The 23,782-nt window shown below is 38.4% G+C and overlaps 4 protein-coding genes across 11 annotated transcripts; 2 read left to right on the top strand and 2 right to left on the bottom strand.

Moving 5' to 3' along the window:
* Window positions 1-1,461: 1,461 nt before the first annotated feature.
* Window positions 1,462-4,284, top strand: LOC113127800 (ecto-ADP-ribosyltransferase 3-like). 4 transcript variants are annotated; one of them, XM_033325673.1, is made up of 5 exons: window positions 1,462-1,598; window positions 1,850-1,935; window positions 2,044-2,401; window positions 2,600-2,744; window positions 3,819-4,284. In XM_033325673.1, exons 2-5 carry the CDS (start codon window positions 1,876-1,878, stop codon window positions 3,889-3,891), a joined length of 636 nt encoding a protein of 211 aa, XP_033181564.1. In that variant the 5' UTR covers window positions 1,462-1,598; window positions 1,850-1,875; the 3' UTR covers window positions 3,892-4,284. The 4 variants fall into 4 exon arrangements, with proteins under 4 accessions (XP_033181564.1, XP_026158405.1, XP_026158403.1 ...); XM_026302620.2 differs by having other exon boundaries at window positions 2,047-2,744; XM_026302618.2 differs by having other exon boundaries at window positions 2,044-2,744.
* Window positions 3,892-9,609, bottom strand: LOC113127798 (neuromedin-K receptor-like). Its single transcript, XM_026302613.1, has 5 exons — window positions 9,242-9,609; window positions 8,547-8,735; window positions 8,221-8,371; window positions 6,230-6,426; window positions 3,892-6,127 (listed from the first exon to the last, which is right to left on the bottom strand). Exons 1-5 carry the CDS (start codon window positions 9,607-9,609, stop codon window positions 5,914-5,916), a joined length of 1,119 nt encoding a protein of 372 aa, XP_026158398.1. The 3' UTR covers window positions 3,892-5,913.
* Window positions 9,610-14,394: 4,785 nt separating this feature from the next.
* On the top strand, window positions 14,395-18,204 carry LOC113127799 (N-acyl-aromatic-L-amino acid amidohydrolase (carboxylate-forming) B-like). Of its 3 annotated transcripts, XM_026302616.1 has the most exons (8): window positions 14,395-14,447; window positions 14,601-14,647; window positions 15,839-16,065; window positions 16,286-16,478; window positions 16,848-16,941; window positions 17,043-17,150; window positions 17,332-17,444; window positions 17,668-18,204. In XM_026302616.1, exons 3-8 carry the CDS (start codon window positions 15,839-15,841, stop codon window positions 17,860-17,862), a joined length of 930 nt encoding a protein of 309 aa, XP_026158401.1. In that variant the 5' UTR covers window positions 14,395-14,447; window positions 14,601-14,647; the 3' UTR covers window positions 17,863-18,204. The 3 variants fall into 3 exon arrangements, with proteins under 3 accessions (XP_026158401.1, XP_026158400.1, XP_026158402.1); XM_026302615.1 differs by lacking the exon at window positions 14,395-14,447 and having other exon boundaries at window positions 14,466-14,647; window positions 15,666-16,065; XM_026302617.2 differs by lacking the exons at window positions 14,395-14,447; window positions 14,601-14,647 and adding an exon at window positions 14,673-15,740.
* A 587-nt stretch (window positions 18,205-18,791) lies between these two features.
* LOC113127801 (claudin domain-containing protein 1-like) lies at window positions 18,792-22,990 on the bottom strand. Of its 3 annotated transcripts, none has more exons than XM_026302622.1 (5): window positions 22,917-22,990; window positions 22,000-22,312; window positions 21,409-21,507; window positions 21,055-21,192; window positions 18,792-19,875 (listed from the first exon to the last, which is right to left on the bottom strand). In XM_026302622.1, the coding sequence occupies exons 2-5, from the start codon at window positions 22,283-22,285 to the stop codon at window positions 19,655-19,657; spliced, it is 744 nt and encodes a 247-aa protein (XP_026158407.1). In that variant the 5' UTR covers window positions 22,286-22,312; window positions 22,917-22,990; the 3' UTR covers window positions 18,792-19,654. The 3 variants fall into 3 exon arrangements, with proteins under 3 accessions (XP_026158407.1, XP_026158406.1, XP_026158408.1); XM_026302621.1 differs by having other exon boundaries at window positions 22,000-22,278; window positions 22,917-22,972; XM_026302623.1 differs by having other exon boundaries at window positions 22,851-22,954.
* Between the last annotated feature and the right edge of the window lie 792 nt (window positions 22,991-23,782).

The raw sequence follows: 23,782 nt of genomic DNA, 5'->3' as shown, positions 1-23,782 counted from the left end.
AGTGCAGCCCTGCAGTCTTTTAATGAAAGCTGCAGACAACTGAGAAGTCATAAGACTCAGTGCTGTTTCTACTGAGTGCTACTGTCCCTGTCTTTTAATTTTATCTTCTGGGATCTTACATACTCAAAAGTATACAGAAAAACACACGTATTACACAGTTCTCCCATTATGTTAGCTTAAGAGAATGATTAACTTATTGTAACAAATCCAACATTCTTGTAGCAGTAACATATTGTAAAGAAACATCTAATATAAGAAATGTTACTCTTTTGTTTTTGGCATTTTTTTTTCATTAGAACATCCAACATCAGTACAAAAGTCTGTTGTTTACAGGAAGTCTGTAAAAGAGTGTTGCACAATTTAATTAGAGGCATGTCAGGACCACCCATACTAAGTTCACACAGGGACTCACATAAATGCCTGATTAAAAAAAAATATCACTTGCTTACTCACAGTTTTCTGAATCCAAGTCATACTTGATTAGCTTACAATTAGCAGAACATTTACAAAAATATTCCAGACACCATACACCACACCCTCTACTATTGCCGGACACTATTCAGCACTATCTTTTTCTAGAGAAAGAAGATGGGATGTTGTCCATCACTGCTCTTCCTTTTCCACTCATTCATACCCAATAACTATGAACGTAAATGCTGTCATTAGCAGCAGGCTTGTATTGTTCCAGCAAATAAGGACGGAAGGAAGGGAGGAACTGAGAAGAGATGGAACATAACCATAACCATATACAGTGTAGTCATCAGGTAGATATTTATGCAGTAAGAGGGAGGAATTTTTCAGTGTACATATAGATACAAGGCTGGGTCAAGTTGCAGAGTATTTGCACTAAGCTTGGACGAGTGTAGGAGTTAAAAGCAGCTTTAAAGTATGTAAGGTCAATCTTACAGTGGGACTGGTTAGGGCTGGATAATATAGCCTAACATGGGGCCCAACATATTTATAAAGGTATGGCCCTATACCCATTGTGGGGATCAGTGATTGGTCAAAATATCTATCCATCCATTATCTATGCCTGCTGATTCCTAACCAGGGTCACAGGGATCTGCTGGATCCTTGCGACCCTGGGTCCCAGCTCTCTTTGGGTGAAAGGCAGGGGTACATGGTCATGGTCAAAACATAATCTATTGTAAGTAATGGGATTTCATAGGAATGCTTACCCGACCTCTGGCACATTTCATTTCATATGATAACTTACAATGGTTCATATGAACAGAAGACATGATTACAGCAAGCAAAAACTGTATATGGGCATATGAGAATTTATCACAACATGGAATGCTATACATCAAGAAAGAAAAACAATCCATTTCTGGGCTAGTCGGCACAAGTTTATCTTGAATATAGAACGATAAGCACAAATGTTCTCTAGCAACTCAGTATCTTTATTTTTAGAAAGACAAGTGACTACCAGTGTTGTGGTATTTCCTTTCACAGGAAAGGAAAAAAGGTGCTTGCTGAGATAAGTTTTTTCACTTCACACAGACATGTTCTGCAGAAAATGATCACACCCTTGCAGTCTTCAGTAAACGGGCTTGATTTTTTGAGTTGCTTCCAGAAATTAATTCTTCTTGCTTAAGGTATGTCCTTCTCCCCCTTTTATACAACATTTGATTTTCTCTTTAGCATTTCATCACTTATCTATGGTGGTGGGAGTTGCATGCTGTAGGGGAAAAAAAACTGATGCAGATCAAATTCTTGTCTAAACAAAGTATTTGAGGAAGAAGCCAAGTTAAGCAACCTGTCCCATTTATGGACCAGCGTCATGGAACTTTGTATTCAAGTTTGATCCTGCAATGCTGTTTTATTTCTATTAGAGCGGTCTCTGCAGATAGGAGGAAAGAAAAACTCTCTAACATGTGGGACATGAAAAAACTGCTTCTTGCTGCAATCACTTCCATCGCTCTTTACTGCACAGTAAGTAGCTATTACGTTCCCTACAAATATGACTATACTATGATCCAATATATTTTAAAAATGGTTGTGCTGGTATTCCTCTTGAATTTACATTTTGATTCCACACAAAAGGCAACTGCTAAACTGGACATGGCACCCAATGCTGTTGATGACATGTACAAAGGATGCCATAAAGAAGTTATGAAGATTGTCCATTCAGACCTGTTAGGACAAGAGCTAAACAACAGTATGCATTTCCAGAAAGCATGGAATGCAAATACCAAATGTCCAATGCTGATCCCTGGAGGAACAAAAGAACATACTACTGCGATAATGGCATATGTTAATGGGGATGCAGAATTTACACAGACTTTTGATCGTGAAGTGAAAACAATGGGTGTAAATGTTAGCACCTACGAAAGATTCAAATTCAAGTCGCTTCACTTTCTGCTCATGGATTCCCTGAGGCTACTGAAGCCAAAGGATTGTAAGATAATGTACATTTTCACTGAGAAACAACACAAACTAGATATTGGCGCAACACTGAGTTTTGGAACCTTCAAAATAACTGATTTGGACTATGAAATGGGAAAGAAAATGAATGATATGGATGATCTATTCCTTTTAAATATCACTTCTTGCTTCTATATCAACCTGACGGACCCCACCTGCAACCTAAAGAAAGACATGGGACTCATATCTCCAGCTGAAGTGTTCACTGTGGAGAAAATATACAAACGTAAAGACAAAGATGAAGATACTGAATATACTGAGATTGTTCTGAAGCACTTAAACCTGACCAACTCACACAACTGTTACTTTTTTTCACGGTAAGGCTCAGATTTTCTTGATAAAAATTAATGTTGCTCAATCCCGTGATCATTAGCAGATAGTGACACTGAAATTAAGAGGTTCTATATTTAGCAAACCTGTGTGTGTATGTGAAGAAATGCTTAGAGATATTTTAGTTACAGAAGAAAACTGAAATATGGACAGAGAATATTATCATGTAGGAATTCAGTGGAATGAACTAATCTTTTCCCAGTGACTCAACATAAATACATGCATTTTATTAATTTGAAATTCATTAAATTGAATGTTTTATATAGATACTTTCAAACCAATTCAGAACATTTTGACTTGATGAGGTAAATTAACTTAGAGCTCTTATTTACTCTGCTACCAAGAGTTCATGCTACTCATTATAGCCTATTAGGTTTCTAGAGACCTACATTAGCAGACTTCCCAGCATGCATTATTTCAGTGGTAAGCCTCCTCCATAAACCTTTTTTTGTAGTTTGAATACATGCCAAATGAATTCATAGTTATCATGAATTAATAATTAACTAACAATAATGACCATAATTATGTAAACAGCGTGAACTGTGGAGTAAATCCAATTCAGTCCTCTCCCTCATACATTTATAATTTAACAAAGTCAGTGGGAACATATTTCAGAGTTCATTTTTTTACTGACTCTAGTAAAAAAGTGACCGTAACAAGAGACCCTGCAGCAAATCTGTTTGTATCTTTAACTAATTATCTGTTAATTAATATCATAAGGTCAGTGAACTAATTTTCTCTAGTTCAGTGACCTTAACCCAGCTGGTTTTACATTTATAAAATTCATACAACTATGTGACTAATTATTCAACACAATTAACTCCCATTTTTAAGGAAACAATGACACATATGTTTTTAATTGAAATAGTTTCAAATGATTTATACATTTGGTGCATAAAAAAAATCTAAGAAGAAATAACCAAAACTGTTCAAACTTTAGCAGAAAAGTTTGCACATGGGACTTCCCTGCAGTAGAAGGCAGCGAAAATGTTCTCATGGCCTTTAAAATATTTTGGGATTACAATGGTACTTAGTCACCCCTCTGTCTTTTGTCTTTCTAGGTCTCCTGCTGATGTCTCCACCCTGTGGCTTGTATCCATGCTTGTAGCATTATCTCTTTTTTTTGCTGGGTAGTTGAGCAAAAACAAGCATCTTAGACCTCCTGCCAATTAAGACTGCACACTTTTGTAGTTGAAGTAGTTGAGTAGTTGTAGTTATATCATTCTTTTTAATTATTTCTACTGTATTTTGAATTATAGATTGAAATCTTTTCTTTCTGCATGTAAGCTTATATCAATATTTCTTAGATATGGAGTTTTTCATGTAATTCTTTTTTGAGCATTTTATGTACAGCAGAAAGAAATGAGCGGAAAGAAAGAGGGAGAGGAATGTGCAACAAAGTCTGCAGCTGAAAACAAGCGCAGTACACTGCAGATCATTGGTGATCCCTATGATGTTTTCATTGATTATTTCAGCTTTTAGATGTGTAACTTGAGCTTTAGTAATAAAATTAACAAGTAAACAGGGCGAACGCCCTATTCTTGCCTCCTACATTTTTTACACGTCTATGTTCCAGGATATGTCAACAGAATCGGTAAGATTACAAACAGTGTATCCCAAAAAGCGGGTTTTTCAAGTGCTTGATCACAGACAGAAACAATATGAACTTTTCAAGTATTTTTACATCATAATGGAACAATATAACACAAATTCACCATAAAGGACCGTAATATGTGTGTTTGAGTCTGGACTGCAAAATCTGTATATTATAACACATATTGTACAGACAGTTATTATGTATAATAAAAGCATACACAGAGTAACCACATGCTTTATAATAGTTCCAAAAATTTGATTTTCAAATGGCACGTCCTTTCTCAAGCTAACAAAAATTACATTTGCAAGCACTTGTGAATTTATATTTGGTAGTAAAATGCAGGCAGCATTCAGTTTTTGGTTGGTTGGTTGTTGCTGCAGTTATAGTTGATGAAATTCACAGAGAATGTTCTGATGGCATTAAATATACAGTATGTCAGTACAGTACAGCGTTTAATCATATACAATACTACAGTGTTATACAACACTGTGCTGAGTATAACATAACAGATTAACTAACAACCATTTGACTGCTGTGGCTTCAAAATGTCTAAAGCAGCTTAAATGTATAAATAAAATGTATATGGTTTACAGTGTTGAAAAAGTGTTTTTATGGCAATATCTATAATAATAACAATAAAACCGAGTTGAATGACAGTTGAAGGGTGATATTTTACAAAAAAAAACTAAATAGTGTACATGTAAAAAAATATAGTAGAAGCATATGAAAAAAATAATATAATCATACTGACACATTCAATAACTTGACTTAAACAACTGACCATTTTACATCTGAAGCACCAAGATCTTCCACATGATTATAGTGTAATTCAATCAACCCCAAGAAAGTACAGAACATAGTCATGTAAACCATGTCCTGCCAAATATAATGCAGGGACCAGCATGGTTTAAAAAACTAAACATTTTCCTGTGATACCAATATTAAAAACATGTCTTGGTTTCCTCTCACTGAATTAGTTATTAGCAGGTCCTGTTTGCAACAGAGTCATGGAAGTACAAAGATATTACTGGAGTACTTTGATACTGAAGAAAACAAAAAAATTGATGGCTTTGAGGAAAGATTTGTGTTGTTTCTTTGATTTCTACATGGGCTGGACTTTTTTTTAATTCATGACAGACATCAAAGATAATGATATCCTAGGAAAGTTTAACTCACACTGAATCTAAAATTATGCAAATCAGGTCTATTTGTTCAGACCAGGTTACTGTCTCCAAAAGTTGCATGTAACAGCCATTGCTGCTGCTGCAGAGCAAAGTCATCAGACCATGTGAAAAATAGTTCATTCTACATTCTTTTACCCCATGCAGAACATTTATTTCCCTATTTTTGCACCACCTCTTCAGCTCTCCGCCTTTCGTCAGAGCGGTGCATGTCACAGTTTAAAAACCTCTGGTGTAGTGTACAGACTATGACTTCCTCCACACCCATCAGAGCTGATATTTTCAGGAAACAAAAATGACTCATCAACAATGTCAGCTCAAAATAATGTGACAAATATACTGGTGTATGCTGTCTCCAGTGAAAAAAGCCAAACTATCCTAATTAATGGGCTCAGAGTTGAGTCTTGACCTGTGTCCACAAGAACAAGTGCTCTTTCCTTTGCTGAGGATGCTGGTTTCGACCCGAGAGAGAGTGCACATGCTGCTTTGGTGGCCCGGTCGAAGTCTCCTATTTTGGAGCTCTAGCTCATCGTAGTGTGAGACCCGGACAAAAGGACACCAGCGGAAAGCCTGCTTGAAGCCGGCCCGAAACCTGCACCCAAATCAATCCCTTACATGTATTTACACTGTTGTGGATATATAGGACAACATGCAGTGCCTACATGTGTGTTTTTGAGTTGTGTGGTGTTTGTACCTGCTGTTGAGGCAGCAGTAGATGACGGGGTTGTACATGGTGGAGCTCATTGCCAGCCACAGCACTGACAGGTAAACCTGCTGGATGTACTTCCACTTACTCAGACCCTTGTTGAGACCTGTCACAATGAAGTAGACATGATAGGGCAGCCAGCAGAGGGCAAAGGTCACCACTACGATGATCATCATCTTTACCACCTGCAAGAGAAAAGAGAAAAAGATGCACAAAATCATCAGCATGAAATAGGCTTTATTTATTCACACAAAACACATTTTGGCATTTCAGAGCATTTACAGGCATAAATAATAAAATGGATAATGGTTGAATGCTGTGGTTGGGGGTAGGACAGAATTCTGTAGGAGCCGCCGCCTCATTAATTGAATGTGGGTTGTTTTTTCTGTATGTTGTGTTTTATTTTTGCCACTTGGGGGCAGAAAAAGAAGCTCTAAACACAATATCTGACATAATCAAGGACGAAGTTAATATAGAAAACTCATTAGCAAGAATTTGCCTCTTCACACATTGAGCAGACACAAAGATCCATTTTCACTTAATCCGTTTCTGTCCACTTGATGAATGGAAGGTCAATATTTAATCTCTTTTGACTGTTTTTGGTCTCCATCACCTCCTGACATAACTAACTGGCTCTTTACCTGCAAAATGCCTTGCTATGTTCACCAGCTAGTTAATAACTTTGCATGGAGTCTGGTAGCTGCTTATCTGAGCGTGTTGTCTGGAGCAACATTGAATTAAAGGAGCACAGTACTCTTGCTTGTCAAAAAATCTACTGCATATGCACACTGTCTTTTAAGTTGCAAGTTTGTTTTATGTTTCCATTGGTTCTGATCACAATGATGTTTTCATTCAATGAGTCAAGAATGGCCGTTGTATGAAGAGAGGGAAAGGTCAGCGATGACGCACCGGACCCAGCAGGTTCCAGGCAGGATTGATGGAAGAGTGCCGCAGAGCTCATCAATGTGTTGCACCACAATGAAGAGCTGTGGGTGGTTAAAGGAAGCAGGCAGCTATTATACCATCTGCAGAAGCTCATCTGCGAGACTGAAATGAGAGAGACTTTCTCTTATCTCCAGACCAGATGGCATCTTATCAATGCAGGCCTTTAAATCAAACCTGACATTGTCTTGTAGCTTTGTTGCCTGACATTTATAAATCTCTTTTATCTTCCACGGCTCAATTTTGTCAGCAATCAGAGCCTCTGATGATTTTTTCTTTGAAGCTGTAGAAAAGATTGCAAATGGCAAATCTGCACCCGTCTTGTTTTCTGTGTTTTTGGTCCCAAAAATATCCTTAGTGTAAATCTATAAAGTGAAATCTATTCTCAAATTACTGTTAACTTGATTTTGAAGTTTACACCATTATTTACTTCAGTGTCCTCATTTTGCCAATTAAAAATGAGTTTAAATAACAAATGTTATCACTGTAATTTGATCTACAACAAAAATAATAATCCACAGATTAAGAAATTCTTTTTTTTTCATCCATCACATCCTTTTATTACTGGATTCTTCCACAGTCTAATCCTTTTGCTGTCTCTAACCTGAATATTGATAAATTGTTTTCTTTTCCATTATTCTCACAGCTGATGCTCGACATGACAGCTGTTATGACCTTAATCCCCGTTTAACCCAACCCTCAGTGTAGCTGCTGCAAAGCACACTGCGTAGTCTGACTGATGATGTCAAAGTACAGTAAAACAAGTATAGCTGGATGTGTACAGCTTCCTGAAGGTTGTATCTTTCAGTAACACATCTGCATGTTTTTCCTCTTCATAAGGAGTTTCTGAATGTGCAGATATGTTCCAACAAACAGGCTGATTTGAAAATGTAGATTTCTACATGTGCTTTATAAATACACCGGCCTTGCTTGATCTGTTCGCAAATATGTCTGCTATGTGCCCCCACACACAAACTAAATTAAAAGAGGGAGTACAAATACAGAGTGTAAAAGCATCAAATACACCTGGTGTTTACCTTCCGTTTGGCTCTGAGCTGTCCATGATAGTTATCAGATGAGTCTCCAGGGATCTCCCCTCCCCACAGAGTTACCCCCACGATGGTGTAAGTGATTCCCATCACTAATAATGGCAGCATGTACACCAGAACTGTCACTATGATATGATACCTGCGCAAGCAAAGAAACAAATCATCAGTATATTATAATGTAATGACAAGCAGGATGAAGACAGAGTGAGCACTGACCTATCTAGAGTGAAGGAAAGACAATCAGATGAAACATATAAATAAAAGAAACAAGATCACAGCACATCTGAATAGGTGTTCAGTGTCTGTGTTCTCACATGAAGGGGTCGTCGGCCATGCGGGGCCAGGCCACGTAGCAGACGGTTCTGCGGGGCAGAGTTCGCGTTGTGGAGAAGTAGCAGAGAGGGAAGGCCAGAACCACTGCCAGACTCCAGATAGAGACAATCACTCCCAAAGTTGCCTTTGCAGACAGGCGAGGCTTCAGAGGGTGGATGATGGCCATGTACCTACACACCAGATGTTACAACACTGTCATCAGCTGGGAATGAATTCTAGGAAATGCACACATTGGAAAAACCCCCAGCAATTTCTGCATGTTCCACACTGCAGTCTTGTAATAAAGCATGGGCATTACATTACATTTGGCACCATGACTCAATCACAGTGCTAAGACCAAAATCTGTCTAAACCAAGCTCAGACCTGTTAAAATGAGGTTTGTTAAGGGATATTCAGTCATCACATTGTATTTGTAACTATTGTATTTGTGCCATACACTTTATATACACATTAAATCCTTAAATATTCACTCACAGCACTTTTAACAATCCTTGAAAAGATGGCTTGAATCATCAAATAAATGAATAAATAAATAATTTATGCTGCGGGCTCAACGTCTTTAAGCAGATTTGAATTTATGAACCCCTGAAGGCACAAACAAAACCGATTATTAAAATATTATCGTGAAGAGATCTCACTAAAAAACAACTCCATGCCCACTGGCTGATGCCATACCTGTCCAAAGCGATCGCCGTCATGGAATAGATGCTGGCGAACACAGCAGTGACGGGGAAAAAGTTGTGAAACCTGCAGTAGACCTCTCCAAAGTACCACTCTCCGTGAGCCGCATAAACGAAGTTAATAAGAGTGTTGAACGCGGCCATCGAGACGTCAGAAAAAGCCAAATTCAGCAGGAAATAATTGGTCACGGTCCTCATCCGCTTGTGCGCCAGAATAATCCAAATCACAATCAAGTTCCCGAAAACTGCCACTGCCAGGACAGTGCTGTACGCCACTGACCACAGTGCGATTCGCCACGCCGGCTGCACGAACTGGTTGGTCAGATTTCTGGTGGTGTTGGACCCATTCTGTTCCGAGGCCATACCTCAAGTGTCCTCCCCTAAGACCTGTTTCAGCCCGCTGACTGAAGGCGACATAGATCTCTTTGGCACCTCTGATGCGCAACATACGCGCGGAGTGTTAACATGTGACCAGTGAGACAGAGAGAGTTCCTGATGCAGGCACTCAGCACCTACTTAGATTGACAGTGCGGAGTTAAAAATATTATCCATTCAGTTTATTGAGATTATTTAAGCCTGGTGCAGTCCTTAAGAAGATAAACATATCAAACACTCCCAAGTCGATAAGGTCTATTTCAAAAACAAGATGATGTCTTCATTCTGTTCTTACAGTATGAAAGATAACAAATGCATGTTTTTTTTTTAAGGTTGAAATTACATTATGTGGCATCTATATGACAGGCCTACAGTCCAGTGAGTGCGTTTAACCTCTTCCCTCATCCTGGGATCCAAACCAGTCCATTCCCTGAAACTATCATGTTGTGCAAACAGCTCTTCAAATAATCATGATGACTTCAAAACTACAAATATTAAGCCCAAGTCATTTCCTTCCAAAGAGAGGAAAGTGCCTGGTCCTGCATTAGCGCACAGTGATGCCTTGGATCAGAGCCCAGTGATGCCTTGGATCAGAGCCCAGTGATGCCTTGGATCAGAGCCCAGTGATGCCTTGGATCAGTCACACTGTAACATAGTTAATCCTGTGCCATCAATGGCAAAGCTTATAGCTGTGGGATTTTTAATGTAGGTTTGTATTATGTAAACTATGCGCTCAGTACAACAGATTAAGAAAGGCCATGAAGTGTTAGACATAAGGAAATTATTCTATTAATGTTTTTCATGGGGTGAAAGGAGAGTATCAGAAAGACCATCCTTTATTTCCCATATTTGAAACTGTTTACAGTTCTCTAATAACAAGAAATTGCTTTCTCTCTTCAGGGCTGAGTTGACATATTTCAGTGGGTTAAAATTGTGATGACAGGCACAAAATGACAATACTGAGGCATCAACCTGATGGAAATCAAACTTTTGTTAAAACTTCAGCATTGCAGTCTGGACAATAACTGTAACCACATTTTTTATTTGTGTCAGGATTTTTTCTTATTAGATCATTATGTGTCATGATTACAAGTGACAACTTAGATCAACAAAATAATAAATAGATTAGGCATTCTTCCAAATATATATAGCTGGCATTGTGGAAAAGCTCTGAACCACACATTTTGACATTAGTGCTGCATTGTGGTGACGTCAGTATTTCTACAATCCGAGGGCCTGGGCATGTTTATTCTTCATGTCGGGCCAAGCAAAAAAGCTTATCATGCCGAGGTCATATGTCCAACAGGAAGTCCACCAGTGTGGACTTTTACTTGAGGTCATTGGGTTCGCTGGTTTTGCTCACCTCGAACTCGATCTAACTGCTCCTTGGGCTGTTGACCGAAAGAGCTCATTCTTGGTCAGCCCCATCTATACGAGAGGGGCAGCTAAACTTTCGAGTTCCCGATAAATCGCACACGCATTGTCGGATCTGAACCTGACCACTTGATGAATTTTAGACCCCGGGGGCCTGAACCCACGTGATCAAACAAAGTCAAAACAGGCGCGATGGCGCCCCCCCTCTGTAAGGATTTGCAAATTTGAATGGAGAGCTGAAATTTAGTTTGTCAGCTTTGGTAGTCCTGTTAAATGAAAATTTACGATGATACGTGTGTAGCTTTGCTGGTCTGTATGTCTCCACGGGTGTGTGCAACGGTTTGTGTGGCTGAATATGTTTGTTAATGTCTTAATATGTGTGTTTGTGTGTTTTTGTGTCTCAGTACATCTGGATATGTGCGTCTGTGTTTACTACTGCTGCTGTCTGTCTCTTAAACGCACGCTGACCTGAAAAAATCCTCCACCTCGGTTTCCGTATCCTGCTGCCGTTTGAGGAGCTCCCGGTGAAGCGTGGATCGCTCGTGGAGGCGCTTCGCTCGAGGCGAGGGCCGTTCATGGCCCTATATTTTAGGGCTATACTTTTATCTCCTTACTCTTTACTCTGCTCGGTGGACTTTATTATTGCATACGCCCTTTAAGTGTTAAAATACCAGTGTTACTCAATCAACAGCCTCCCCAAAGAGAAAACATATCAGATACCAGCAGTATTATAATCCAGACCAAAGCCAGTGAAGGCATCTGCCTCACAGAGAAACTATCCAATTAGTGTCTTTTACTCCTGCTGGGAACTGCTGCCAATTACTTTAAAGTGCAACAGCTGTGTTTGCTTTTATGGGCTGCACTGCACAATGGTTTGTTTCACTTCAATACACTTATTTTTAATTGTAGTCTTTTTAGTTTGCCATTCCTTGACAATAACAACTCTTGGCGGACATGAATGTTTAAAGGCGAGGAAAGAAGTACGTTTTTGGAGTTTTTTGGGTCATTCTCTTCAGAGCACACAAACACATACACATTTACAAGCTGTGCACACTGAGACTGAGACCACAATAAGGTCAAAAAGTCTGTTTCCTCTCAGCAAGACCTCATTACCCAGAGGCCACTTCTTTTGGACCACTCCCTGTCTCAAATGTCACTGTTCAAACCATCTCTAAACACACCCAGTCCTCCATGTTAAAAAGGTCACGAGCTATTAAGTAACAGCTGATAACATCATTAGCTGCATCCAAAAATGATTTTCCACTCTTTCATATAAATAATTAAGGCATCATTTAATCATGGGGGGGGGGATAACAGCAAGGAAGGTGAGTGTGTCTATCTGATGTCTGATCTGTGTGTAATAGGATGATGCTTGATCAGTGTAAAGCAAATAACTGGGAAATAGGCCGACATGAGCGGTTTGATACAGAAGTGTAGTCAAGTCAATGCAGTCCTGTGGAGAAAAGTAAACTTGCAAAGATGCTCATGTCGTAATAAGATCAGAAACTGTGTATAAACACAAATGGCATTTCTGTCTGTTTCTGAAATGACACCGAGTCTTCTTCTTGCCATGTGGGCCATCTGCATAACATTTGTTGACTCAAAATGTGTAGTTGTGTCTAAACCAGACACGAAGATCTCCAAGGCTGCCATGCTATTTAATTGGATGGTTTGTCTCTTCCTCTGTCAGCTCATCAGCAGCAAAAGTTAGTCAGTCGTCACAGTCAGTTTAACTTTTGCATGTGAAAAACTTGTTTCCCTTTTTTCCTGCAACCCTTCGGTTCTTAAAGTTCATTGCAGATCCTAATTTCAAAACAAATGTATTTATTTAGAAAAGATTTTCAAGAAACTTTAAAAGGATAAAAAAAAAAAAACTACCATGAGCTGCCTTTCATAGCATCAATATTAGAAACTAACAAACTAAGTGCTGCCCCTTGTTTCGTTTAGAGGTTTTAGTTTTTAGTAGTTGATTTGTAATAGGAATGCTCATTTCAAGTTCATTAAATACTCATTGAATTAGATACTTCCCATTTGGTGCTGCCAAATGATCGGATGTGATCATATAATCTGTTACTACCTGACAACATACACTGAAACTTTCACCAGTATCATTTAAGAAAATTCTGCTACTAGAATAACATAAAATTCCAAATATATCAGCTTTATGTTGTTATATTTTAAACAAACGATAAATGCACTGAAATCAACAGGCTAAACTGATTCCTACTATACAATTTATAATGTACAACTAGCTGTACTTACAAAACATATGATAGTTCAGTTAGAGGCATGAGAAAGAGGGGGCAGAAGATAAAAGCGATGGAATTTGTTTTGAATAGTACTCATTTTTGCACCTTAAATGTCATGTTGTTTATGTGGTTCTAAATATGGTTTTTCAGGAACTATCCTTCTCCTACCTAAAATGTGTCATCCCATTTATTTCTATCAGTCTGCCGCTTATCTTCAGAATTGTGGGGGCTGGAGTTAGTCCCAGCTGACACTGGGCGAGAGCTGGGGAACACCCTGACAGATTGCCAGTCCATCACAGCCCATTTATTTCTCCCTCCAGTTATTAAAGATTCATTATTTGGAGAGAAAACTGATGACATTTTCCCCCTTGACAATACAACTGAAACATTCAGTGATTACTTTCTCCTCTGTCAATTGTAATTCCTGAATTTATGCTTGGGCTTGAGAGCTTTTCTGCCATCTTCTGGCAAAAAAAAAAAAAACTAAAGAGCAAAGTTTGTGTGTTATTGCTTGTGTGTGTATAGTAACTGAACAGAACAGTCCTTTCTTTCCCAGGAAATGGATCTGTTTAGTTCACGCTGGAGAAAATTGAATAGCACTGACTGAAAATGAATAGAAGCAAAAGATGAGAAACAGCAAACAAGCAGCTTATGATCAAGTGACTGATCAGGCAGGATTACAAACAGAGTTTTGGGCGTGTCTTGTGACAGAGAGATGGAAGAGAATGAAAGGCTTGTATAGAAGAGAAAACATGGGGTAGTTAGTATTTTAACATCACTAGATCAGGACCCCTTAAATGGGTCCCGATATGCATGTTAGGGACCAGACAGGAAAAAAAGGCCTTATATATAAAATGTGTACGACGTATAACATATTTTAGTCTAATACTAATTCCATAACAAACAAACAATTGTGGGGTTACTGCTGACAATTTAACACACTTTTAATAAATATAACTGAAGTTACTGAGATTGTTTTGCAGCTCCTCCTGTCATCTCTGTCAGCAGAGGCTCTTGTTCTAACAAAACACATAGTCCTGTTGCTGTTGCTGCACCCCCCACTGAGCATTGCGAGCGGCTCCTGCTGGTCTGGTCTAGCACACATTTCCTGTTCCATCATAACATGCCCCACCATTTGAAATTTGAGCTGAAGACACAGAAAGAGGGTCAGAGGGAAGATAAAGAAATACAAGAAGGCGGAAGGGCAGGCTGAAAACTGTTCTTTGCTATGACTGCATTCACAGCTGTTTATGTGTGAGAAAGATTTATGACTGGAGTAGGTTGTGGAATCATTAGACTGCTTGGGTGCAGGGCATAAAATGTAACATTACTGCTCTGACACGACTTCCTTCTTAGCTCAAAGGTTGCTAGCCAGCTGAACTGGGTTGAGGTTTAACAGAAAGGTAAGACATGCAGTTGTTAATATTGCTCCTTGTTTCCTACATACAGTTTGTGCACATTTTGCTGGTGGAACTGACTGACTCAATCTTCTTGCTGGGCTGATAATGCTACTTAACCAATTCAGTTCAGTTTATATTCATTTTTCAGTTTGTTCCTCTATGCTTGTGTATTGTGATCAACTCTATTGAGGCAGCTTGTACCTGACACAGGCTAACTTTGAAACAGTGACCAAACCAAGACAAATAAACCCACTGTGTTTTTGCGTCTTCAGCTAAATGTTTTTTTTTATTACAACTGGTGTTGTACTGAATGGTGTCCAATGCCCTGAGCAGACAAACTTAATGCTAACAATGTGGAGGAGCTTATTAGTTTCTACTGCTGATGTCATAAAATGCAGATCCAACAAAAAATATCCACATAGGCTAAATATCCACTAATTGCATCCACGCTTCCCTCACATGTTTTTTCCATGTGTCTTAGTCACACCCAAATGAGATGCAAGGAAAAGAATCAAGACAGACAACCCGTTAAAATGTCAGCATTCAAGAAATGTCCCAAACAAAAAAAGCTGTAACACGTGGACACTGTGTGACGAGCACTAAATGTGTTTTCCTGTTCGACCTATTTTTAGGCTTTAACTGTCTATTTGCACAGTTAGCTTATTGCAACTGTTGCAACTTATTGCACACTTTCAGTTTTGCCTCAGGGGAACAGCTCTGACTGCCTAGTCAGATGAAGAACTAGTAGTTAGAAGAGAATAAGCTATTTTAACAGGAACAAAATAGTAATATATTAACATTGACATACAATGTTTGTATCTAAACCCAAGATCAAGTTAATGTGTCTAATCTGCCTGGTTTATGGACAATATGGTCACACATGAAACAGGTTTTAACAGATGTCAATGTTTAATTATAAAGCCATTGGCTTGCTTCAAAGGTCAAATGAGGAAGTTTAAATTTTTACCTAGCCCCCTTTTGTATACCTAAAGTAAACTATCTGTCGTCCTTACATTTTAAGGGTTCTACTGATGAGCTTGGTATCATTGGAAAGGAAACGTTCTAGTTTATTGTGACTAACGGTGGCCGATTTTTGGTAATATTGGAATTTCTACAGTTTTGGGCTCACAGGTGGGCTGGCATTTTAAGAGAGCAACACTTATCTAACAACCTATTTTTTTGTCCTGTCAACTGATGGAGCACGTCTCTTTCCCACCACTGTCCCGTTTTGCAATTTGTGGTGGCACCCATGGAAATGAGATGACAGGGGTGTACATGGTGAGGGAACTGCAGAAAAAGAAGCTAGAAAAGGCTGGATCTGTCTCTATAACCAGTGTCTTGTCAAACCCATGGGCTGTGGATGTTTGCAAGAGATACATAGATAAAGATCTCAACCGCTGCTTCACAAATGCATTCCTGAGGTAAGTTAAAAAAGAAGACTTGTCCCAAAATTTTAACACACTATGTTTAAAACATTTGATTGAAAATCAGTGCATCTGAAATCTCTGGTCAACAAATCTGCCTTGGTAAAAAAAAAAAAAAAAAAAAAAAAAAAAAAAAATATATATATATATATATATATATATATATATGTATTATGTATTTATAAGAAAACTCCTTAATTCATCTTCTGGCTTTCAGTGCCCCTATAACAGATTTGACACCCTATGAGGTGAAGCGAGCTCAAGAGCTGAATGCTCAGCTTGGCCCTAAAGGAAGCGAAGATGCCGTGGATCTGATCTGCGATTTTCACAACACCACTGCCAATATGGGCCTGTGCCTCATCTTTTACACCATAGACTGGCTCACCCTGCACATATACAAATATATAAAGGTATAAACTTCATGAAATCATCCAGACAAATATTTCAAGGAATACACTTTGACTTTGTTGCATGCAACTTTCTGACTGGACAAAGATTAAAAACAACAAATGCTGCACATAAACACTGGAAGTACTGGTCTCAAAATGCATTAGCTCAACTTTATACATATTTAATTAACTGAAAATATTGCATATAATTTACATGCAGCATAAATAATATACTATCAATTAAAAATGTCCAATTCCTGTCAATCTTTATGCCTCAGTACAGTCAACCTAATGGGACAAAAGGTTTATGATCAAATCCCGGAATGTATGTGGATTGTGCATTAAAGGTCACAGGTTGTATTGTAAATACCTGACCTGCTCGGTTTTCAGAGCAAGATAACCTCTGTCCCTGTGAGATTAATCCAACTGGATCTTCCCATTTCTGAGGCATATTCCTTAGAGTCAGTGGGTAAACATAGCTTTGGTAAGTATGTGTACCAAAGTAAATGCTTTCTTTGAGTATTTGTCTTGATTAAAACACTATGTTTGGGCATTGTTTATCTTCTCTTCTATTGTTCTCTACAGCGATCGAAATTGGCCCTCAACCCTGTGGTGTGCTCAGGGCTGATATCTTTAACATAGCGAAAGAGGCCCTGGACCTCACAATGGAATGGATTCAGAAATTTAATTCTGGTAAGTAACAAGCCCATTTATCTCTAGCAGATTTTACTACTGTGATGTGTGTCTTCACACCAATACACAGACATGACATTACAAAAAGCGGATAAATAAAAAACTTGAGAGAATTTAATCAATCAGTAACTATCAGCTTATCTTTAGTAAACCATAATCAGTCATAATGCCCTTTGCACAGGAAGTACTTTTGAAGGTGATGCGGTAGAAGCATACAATATGGCCAAAAGCGTAGACTACCCAAGGGACCCCACAACTGGTGAACTTACCGCTGTCATACACCCCCAGCTACAGGTACAATACAAAATCCATACACACATTATAGCCTAAACTGCCACTTAAACAATGCTATGTAAATTGGTTCAATTTGCAAATTGACATTTGTGAATTCATGGATGCAAGAAACAATTTAGGAAACTATAACAAAGAGTGAATGTCAGTAAATGCCATACTTCCATTTAAAAGGTGCCCTGGTGCATAATGACTCACCTGTTAGCATTTTCTTGTCTTCCTTCAGGATAATGACTTCAAGCTTCTCCAACCAGGCGACCCCATATTTCTGTCATTTTCTGGGGAAACGGTGAAGCACGATGGTGAAGAACTCTACCCTTTCTTTGTCAATGAATGTGCCTACTATGAAAAGAAGATTGCTTTTCATTTAGCTCGAAAGATCACTCTGGCCATTCCGTCCATAAGTGTGACGAGGGACTGAGAGCAGAAGTAGAATGACACCAACATAAACTGTAGAGCATTTTAAATGATGACATATATAATGAGCAGTATGTGTATAATCATGTTTTTAATCATCTCAAATGACTCAGGAGCTAACACACAAAATATGCAGTGATTTTTAAAGATTCTGCAGGTGCTGGACACAAAAACATGACTTCCTTGCCTGAAACAGCAGCTTTAGAACAGTTATGAGGCTAAAAAAAAAAAGTTTAGCCCCACACCTGACTTCATTCTATAACACTACACAGGTTGATCTTTTTTGTACTGCTGCAACAATGCAAAATACCATGTTTGAATAAATGGAAACATAGATCACTCTGAACTATTAGAGCGTGCATTTTATCAGTCAAAGAAAATAAAAATTCACATAGTAAGGACAAAACATTAAATTAAAACTTATTTTGTTAAGTGGTTGAAATATTTCTGGACCAAACCAGAGGACTGATTATATTTTACTAAAATTGTCTTGCAAATTATAACAAAAACTAAAGAAGTCAGTAAATGGCAAATTTATTCATAGAGAAACAAGTACAGTGCACTAGAATATAGAAACATTTACAAAAAGTCAATGTACGTACACACATCAGACATGTAACAAACTATTGTGTCATACCCAGTAATCACAACTGGTATTCTTGTGGTAAGAAATGAGTAATTTTGGAACTTCGAACAAAAAACATTTCCACTCAAAGTTCAAGCAGAAAGATGTAGATTTCAGGAGGAGCTGCACTTGCAAATGAAGTTTTTGCAAATTCAATGGTTATTCAAAATACCAGTCTCTTTGACTCTGGAGTGTCAACAACAAACACTTAACTGATGCAAAATGAGTATCTGGCTGCTAAATCAGTCAGTTAAGTTCTTCATGAAACTGAGCTCTAACAAGAACAGAGAACGTCCTGAATAATTTTAAAAAATGGTTTTACACAGTGAAACTTAATGGCAGTAGTAGAGTTTAGGTGGAAACATTCAAATTCAAACCTTACAAAGAGGTCATAGGTTAGCTCGAGTGGCATCAACTCAATTCAGTCTTACTCAAATTAACCGTTCATAAATATTCATCTTTAAACACGACATGAGTGGTCACATCTTCAGTGAGTTGACATGTAGTCAAAAACCACAGACTGAAATCAGCAAGTACCACAGATGACACAAATGTTAGCTTAAAAGGCATGCACGGAACAATTAGGCAAAAATCAAACAGAACCAAAAGCATAAAAAATAGCTTAGTGTAATATCTTTTCATGCACTAATAGAGAAAGCTACATTGACTCATAACTGCAGGTATATTTGTTGTAGTACATGTTCTGACTTAAGGGCAATGTGGTGAACAGCTTTAGAAGAAATGGCAACTGAAAAGAAGGCATTTAAGTACTGCACAGTTGAGCACCAGAAATGCTCATAAACAGAAAAACAAATTATTTATAATAGATTGTTAAAATCCTTTAAGAACATGCTTTAGGTCAAATATGGGTTAGAAATGATAAAACAAATATAACACAACTCAAATGTATTAAACTCGTATTGATGAAAAGTTATGATTAGCTGCTATGCAGTTTAATGTGTTCCTTTATGTCTGTCATACCATGTAATTGTTTTTTTTTTTTTTACTTAAAAAAAAAAAAACCTTTATTGAAAGGCTGCTTGACTGGTAGAGAAGGAGTCACTTCACTCAACTCACATCCTTTCCTAACCACAAAACATTTTAAACAATGTCCATCAACTAGTAAGTTGGCTGTTTCAGACTAATGGATGTTAGTGTTAGTCTCTTCCTCCTATGCTACCCTGTAAGCAGTCATGCGAGTGTAATTCTTGCGGTGACTCCGTGCTGCCCACAAGAACAGAGCAGCTGCCATCATCTGCAGAGGGAAGGAGATCAGGGCAAGGTAAAGGGACCAGCCCAGCGAGCCCTCCACCCTTTCCGGTGGTTTGTAGGATTGGTGGCGTAAATCCACCCCAGCCAGAAAACAGCAGACAGTGCCCAGAGAACACAGACCTGATGAGAGGAAGAGAAACATAAATAGGTAGAAACATGGTAGGAGCCAGACCCAAAGCAGCACACACACCACAGATTAATGCTAATGCAACACAAATCTAAAACTAGTGGTGCTGGCTATAAAAAAAAACTACGTTACCAATCTCTCTGAAAAAATATAAACTCATTTAATATTTACTAGGAGCAACATTATCTGAAATGAAGACCCACCTTACATAAGTCATTATACTCTAACATTATCCAAAGGGGAAACTGTCCATCAAATAACAAAGCCTATTTAAAGCAAAGCACATTTATTGAGAGAGTGTTTAGACCATCATGTAAGAAATAAACTGATAACACAAATTACAATTGGTCTGTCAGCAAATGACAGGGATTCATTAGTTACACTGTATGTTTGTTTCTTGGTAATTATCAGAGTAACTTGTTAAAAACTAACGGAAAAAAATACCTTAGTTTTTTTATGTCTGTCTGAGTAAAAGCTAACTGTTTAGTCAAGATCAAGTGGGGATATGGGAAGAAGAACTCACCTTTAGAGTAGAAGAGCACAAGCAGCACTGCTGGTCAAACACCATGCAGCAGTTAGTTTAAAGTGAGATAATCACGTGTTACTGCAGCAATGGCGGCATGCATTGACGCATTTAAAATGACAAGATACTGCACTGTCTCACTTCCCAGCGTAAATTCGGTTCATCATTTCAGAAAAGCAGAAATATTATTACGTTCACTCGTTTACTTGGCACAGCCGCACCATACAGTGCCATGCGATCCTACTTGATTCATTGAGTGTGTTGGTCTTAACGCAATTAAATCTTCATCAAGGTGAAGTTAATTTAAACGTTAAATATTGACCAGCTCAAAACATATTTTACATCAGCAAATGTGTCAGTTGCTGTTATCTGAAACAAAAGCACAGAGCCACAGATCTCTGCCTGCCTGTGTTTGGATGGCTGTTTAAGAAGTGGAATCAGAACTTTTTCTACTGTTTACTCACTGTCAAGCACTTTTAATTGCTTCTGTACGAGACTGCGCTTAAACTTGACCTGAGTTTGTCAGACTGACAGGAATCTCAGTCAGTCAGTCATGATAGCTTCTATCTTGATTTGAATTTAGTTGTTTGCATACTGCCAAGATGGTGAACACTAAACCTAAACTATGGGTGAGGAGAAGAAATCTCACCTGCAAGAAGATGGAGCACCCCAACACCCAATGTTGGGGTGAAGCTGCGACACAGGCAGGCACAGACACCAATCAGGCCACTGAGGAACACCAGAGCCAGAGACACCAAGGGAAGAAGAAACTGGCATCTCCAGAGATCTGCACAGAACAACAATAATAACAGGATAAATGTATAGAACCTATAAATAAAAACATTAACTAATATGAAAAAATAACATGATGCACGTAAAGAGAGTAAAGGTGAAAAAATGGAGCAAGATAGTTACAATTTGAGGTAAACCTAAGCACTTGTTTGCTTTAGCCTGGTGCACCTAGGCAAAAACTGACAAGACAAAAAAAAAAAAGGAGACGTACATGTTCGCAGCAGATCTACATCGTTTTCACGAAGTGTGTACTTTGGGTTGAACTGCTCAGGAAGAGTGAAGCTGACACACTTGGTCTCCAGCTTAGGATCTGAAGAAAAAGTCAGCAAATCAGCAAATGACACTGACAAAGAAACCATATTTAGCATGCATTGTCACATCAGGCCAGTACTAAGGTTAATATGGCCCGTTTATCTCTATAGACTCCATCTTCAGTAACTACATAGCATCAATGCCATTACAGTAAAAGTGTGTCGTTTCCAATATTTTTTTATAAACAGGATCCAAAAGGTAGAATGTGCAGGGGTGCTGCGAGGCAAACTGTATAAACAGCCTGGGAGCAGCAGAGATATTCCCTTCAACTGAAAGTCCAGTTGCCATGAATCAACCTTCAGATAACTCCCCTGGACGACTGAGGATCTTCACAGACAGATCTACAATTTCTTTCTCTAATTCTGACAGGCATTGTTGGGATTGATGATGATTGGCATTGATGCTGAAGAAGGTTGTGTATATGTCTGCATAACATGCGTTTAATAGTGACAAAACTGCTGAAAGGCTCCAATTTTAAACATCAGTTTACCTGGCTCTTTGAACCAGTGTGACTGGCTGGGTCCCAGGATGCACCTCCACCACAATCCCAGGGTGCCGTTCAGTAGGAACATGGTCTCGCTGTAGCTCTTCTCACTGAATTCCCCATTGACGAACTCGTCTATGTGCTCGGATGCGTTGCTGCCCTCATGTTCATTTGGCGGACTGGTGTACTGGTACCAGTGCTGAGTCCCCACGGCCACAGAGAGATACACCGTGGCCAGCAGGCTGAGCACCGAGCCGATGACCAGAGCGGTGGCATACCGATTATCTACCATGGTTTATAAACACAGCCCGTTTTCAGCCTGTGGGCACGAGGTGAAACTATTATTTGGTATAAAATACTAATGCAGACTGGCTTTCACTCCCGCGGTGTGAAGACTGTCCTTGACTATAAATTATATGTCTGCTTGGTGTTCGTGCTCCACGGCATGTCTGTCAGCAAACAACGTGTATCACACCGTTAATGTGTTTTTGATTTAAACATTTATGCTGCATTTTGAGCGACGTCCCAAACACAGCAGCGTTCAAAACCTGCCGAGAAAATCAAAAATAAAAACATTCACTTATTATTTAGCTCATATAGAGATATACAGCTGCCGTATAGACGTTAGGTCGTGTTTGGATGGCTGCTTAATTTGCTGGTGACAATAGCAACGGACTTTTATAACAGTGTCATACTGTTAATTGATATTAAAAAACAGCTTTGGTTCTTAGCTGAGACAAAATTAGCATTTTACTAGCTAGCTAGCGCTAATCGTAGTTAGCTATCCACAGCTGGTTGCATGAGACAATTGGCTGGAAACCAAACATTATATCTTTCATTGAAGGTGCTTTCTTTACCTCATGGCTAGAGAAACCACTCAGACAACATCTTTAAATGCCGCTCTCATTAAATTTCCATCATACCTCTCACCGCTTCCTCAATGTTCATTAATAAATTTTCTTCTTCGTCTTTTTCGGGTTTGATCGGTGATCACTAATTAGGCCCATTACCCCGCCCCCGCGCGGTGCGGAGGCAGGTCACAGAAATAGATGCATGTGACAACATTTTATTGTCTGCTTTTAAATTCTGAATGCCATCAGTAAAATTTCTTAGATAAACCAGCCGAGGAGGAAATCAGTCCAAAGAAATGTAATATTGAATATTATATATATATTTGAGGTAGTTTCAGAACTGTTACTATTGTACAATGTCCATTATAGTTTTACAGTGAAATTCCTTCCTCACATTTCCCTTTCTTTAAAAACACAATTTTACGTGAAATCTGTCAAAATGAATAATATGATTATATTATAAAAATAATTAATTCAATATAAACCTTTGATCAGTCCACATAGTGCTGTTTAGGCCAGGCTGTATTTCCTATTACCTCAGTGTTTGGTTTAGAATGACCCCGTTTAGGATGAACTTTCTTTACTAGACCTACTGAATTGACTGTTGTGTTAAAATTCTATGGATTATTTTGGATAATAATCACTTCATGTTAAGTGTCTGTCCTTCAGTAAAAGTACTAAGAAATACCACATATGGGCATCACAGTACTCACACCATTAATATATTCAAACAATATATTTAAAATTATTTTAAGAAGCATCTTACATATAACCAAAGATTACCTCATCATGAAACAATCTGTTATCGTCATACACAGCATTTTATTTCACAGTTGAAGAGATTCACTGAAGCATATATTTGTTCTTTGTTTTTAAAGGCAATTGATTTATAAGCATTAAATCACAAACGTTCAACATGTATTCATAGCAATTTAAAA

Source organism: Mastacembelus armatus, chromosome 1 (assembly GCF_900324485.2).
Source record: "Mastacembelus armatus chromosome 1, fMasArm1.2, whole genome shotgun sequence".
Taxonomy (NCBI): Eukaryota; Metazoa; Chordata; class Actinopteri; order Synbranchiformes; family Mastacembelidae; genus Mastacembelus; species Mastacembelus armatus.
This window is presented reverse-complemented; position numbering and strand designations above follow the sequence as displayed.

Coding starts and splice junctions, on each gene's coding strand:
- LOC113127800 (XM_026302618.2), top strand. CDS start 1,876: ATGTGGGACATGAAAAAACTGCTTCTTGCTGCAATCACTTCCATCGCT. Junction 1,936..2,043: donor CCATCGCTCTTTACTGCACA/GTAAGTAGCTAT, acceptor GATTCCACACAA/AAGGCAACTGCTAAACTGGA. Junction 2,745..3,818: donor AACTGTTACTTTTTTTCACG/GTAAGGCTCAGA, acceptor TTGTCTTTCTAG/GTCTCCTGCTGATGTCTCCA.
- LOC113127798 (XM_026302613.1), bottom strand. CDS start 9,609: ATGGCCTCGGAACAGAATGGGTCCAACACCACCAGAAATCTGACCAAC. Junction 8,736..9,241: donor ACGGCGATCGCTTTGGACAG/GTATGGCATCAG, acceptor TCTGGTGTGTAG/GTACATGGCCATCATCCACC. Junction 8,372..8,546: donor ATGGCCGACGACCCCTTCAT/GTGAGAACACAG, acceptor TTGCTTGCGCAG/GTATCATATCATAGTGACAG.
- LOC113127799 (XM_026302616.1), top strand. CDS start 15,839: ATGGAGCACGTCTCTTTCCCACCACTGTCCCGTTTTGCAATTTGTGGT. Junction 16,479..16,847: donor ACATATACAAATATATAAAG/GTATAAACTTCA, acceptor CTCGGTTTTCAG/AGCAAGATAACCTCTGTCCC. Junction 16,942..17,042: donor AGTGGGTAAACATAGCTTTG/GTAAGTATGTGT, acceptor TGTTCTCTACAG/CGATCGAAATTGGCCCTCAA.
- LOC113127801 (XM_026302621.1), bottom strand. CDS start 22,941: ATGAACATTGAGGAAGCGGTGAGAG. Junction 22,279..22,916: donor CATTGAGGAAGCGGTGAGAG/GTATGATGGAAA, acceptor AAACCATGGTAG/ATAATCGGTATGCCACCGCT. Junction 21,508..21,999: donor ACACTGGTTCAAAGAGCCAG/GTAAACTGATGT, acceptor CTTTTTCTTCAG/ATCCTAAGCTGGAGACCAAG.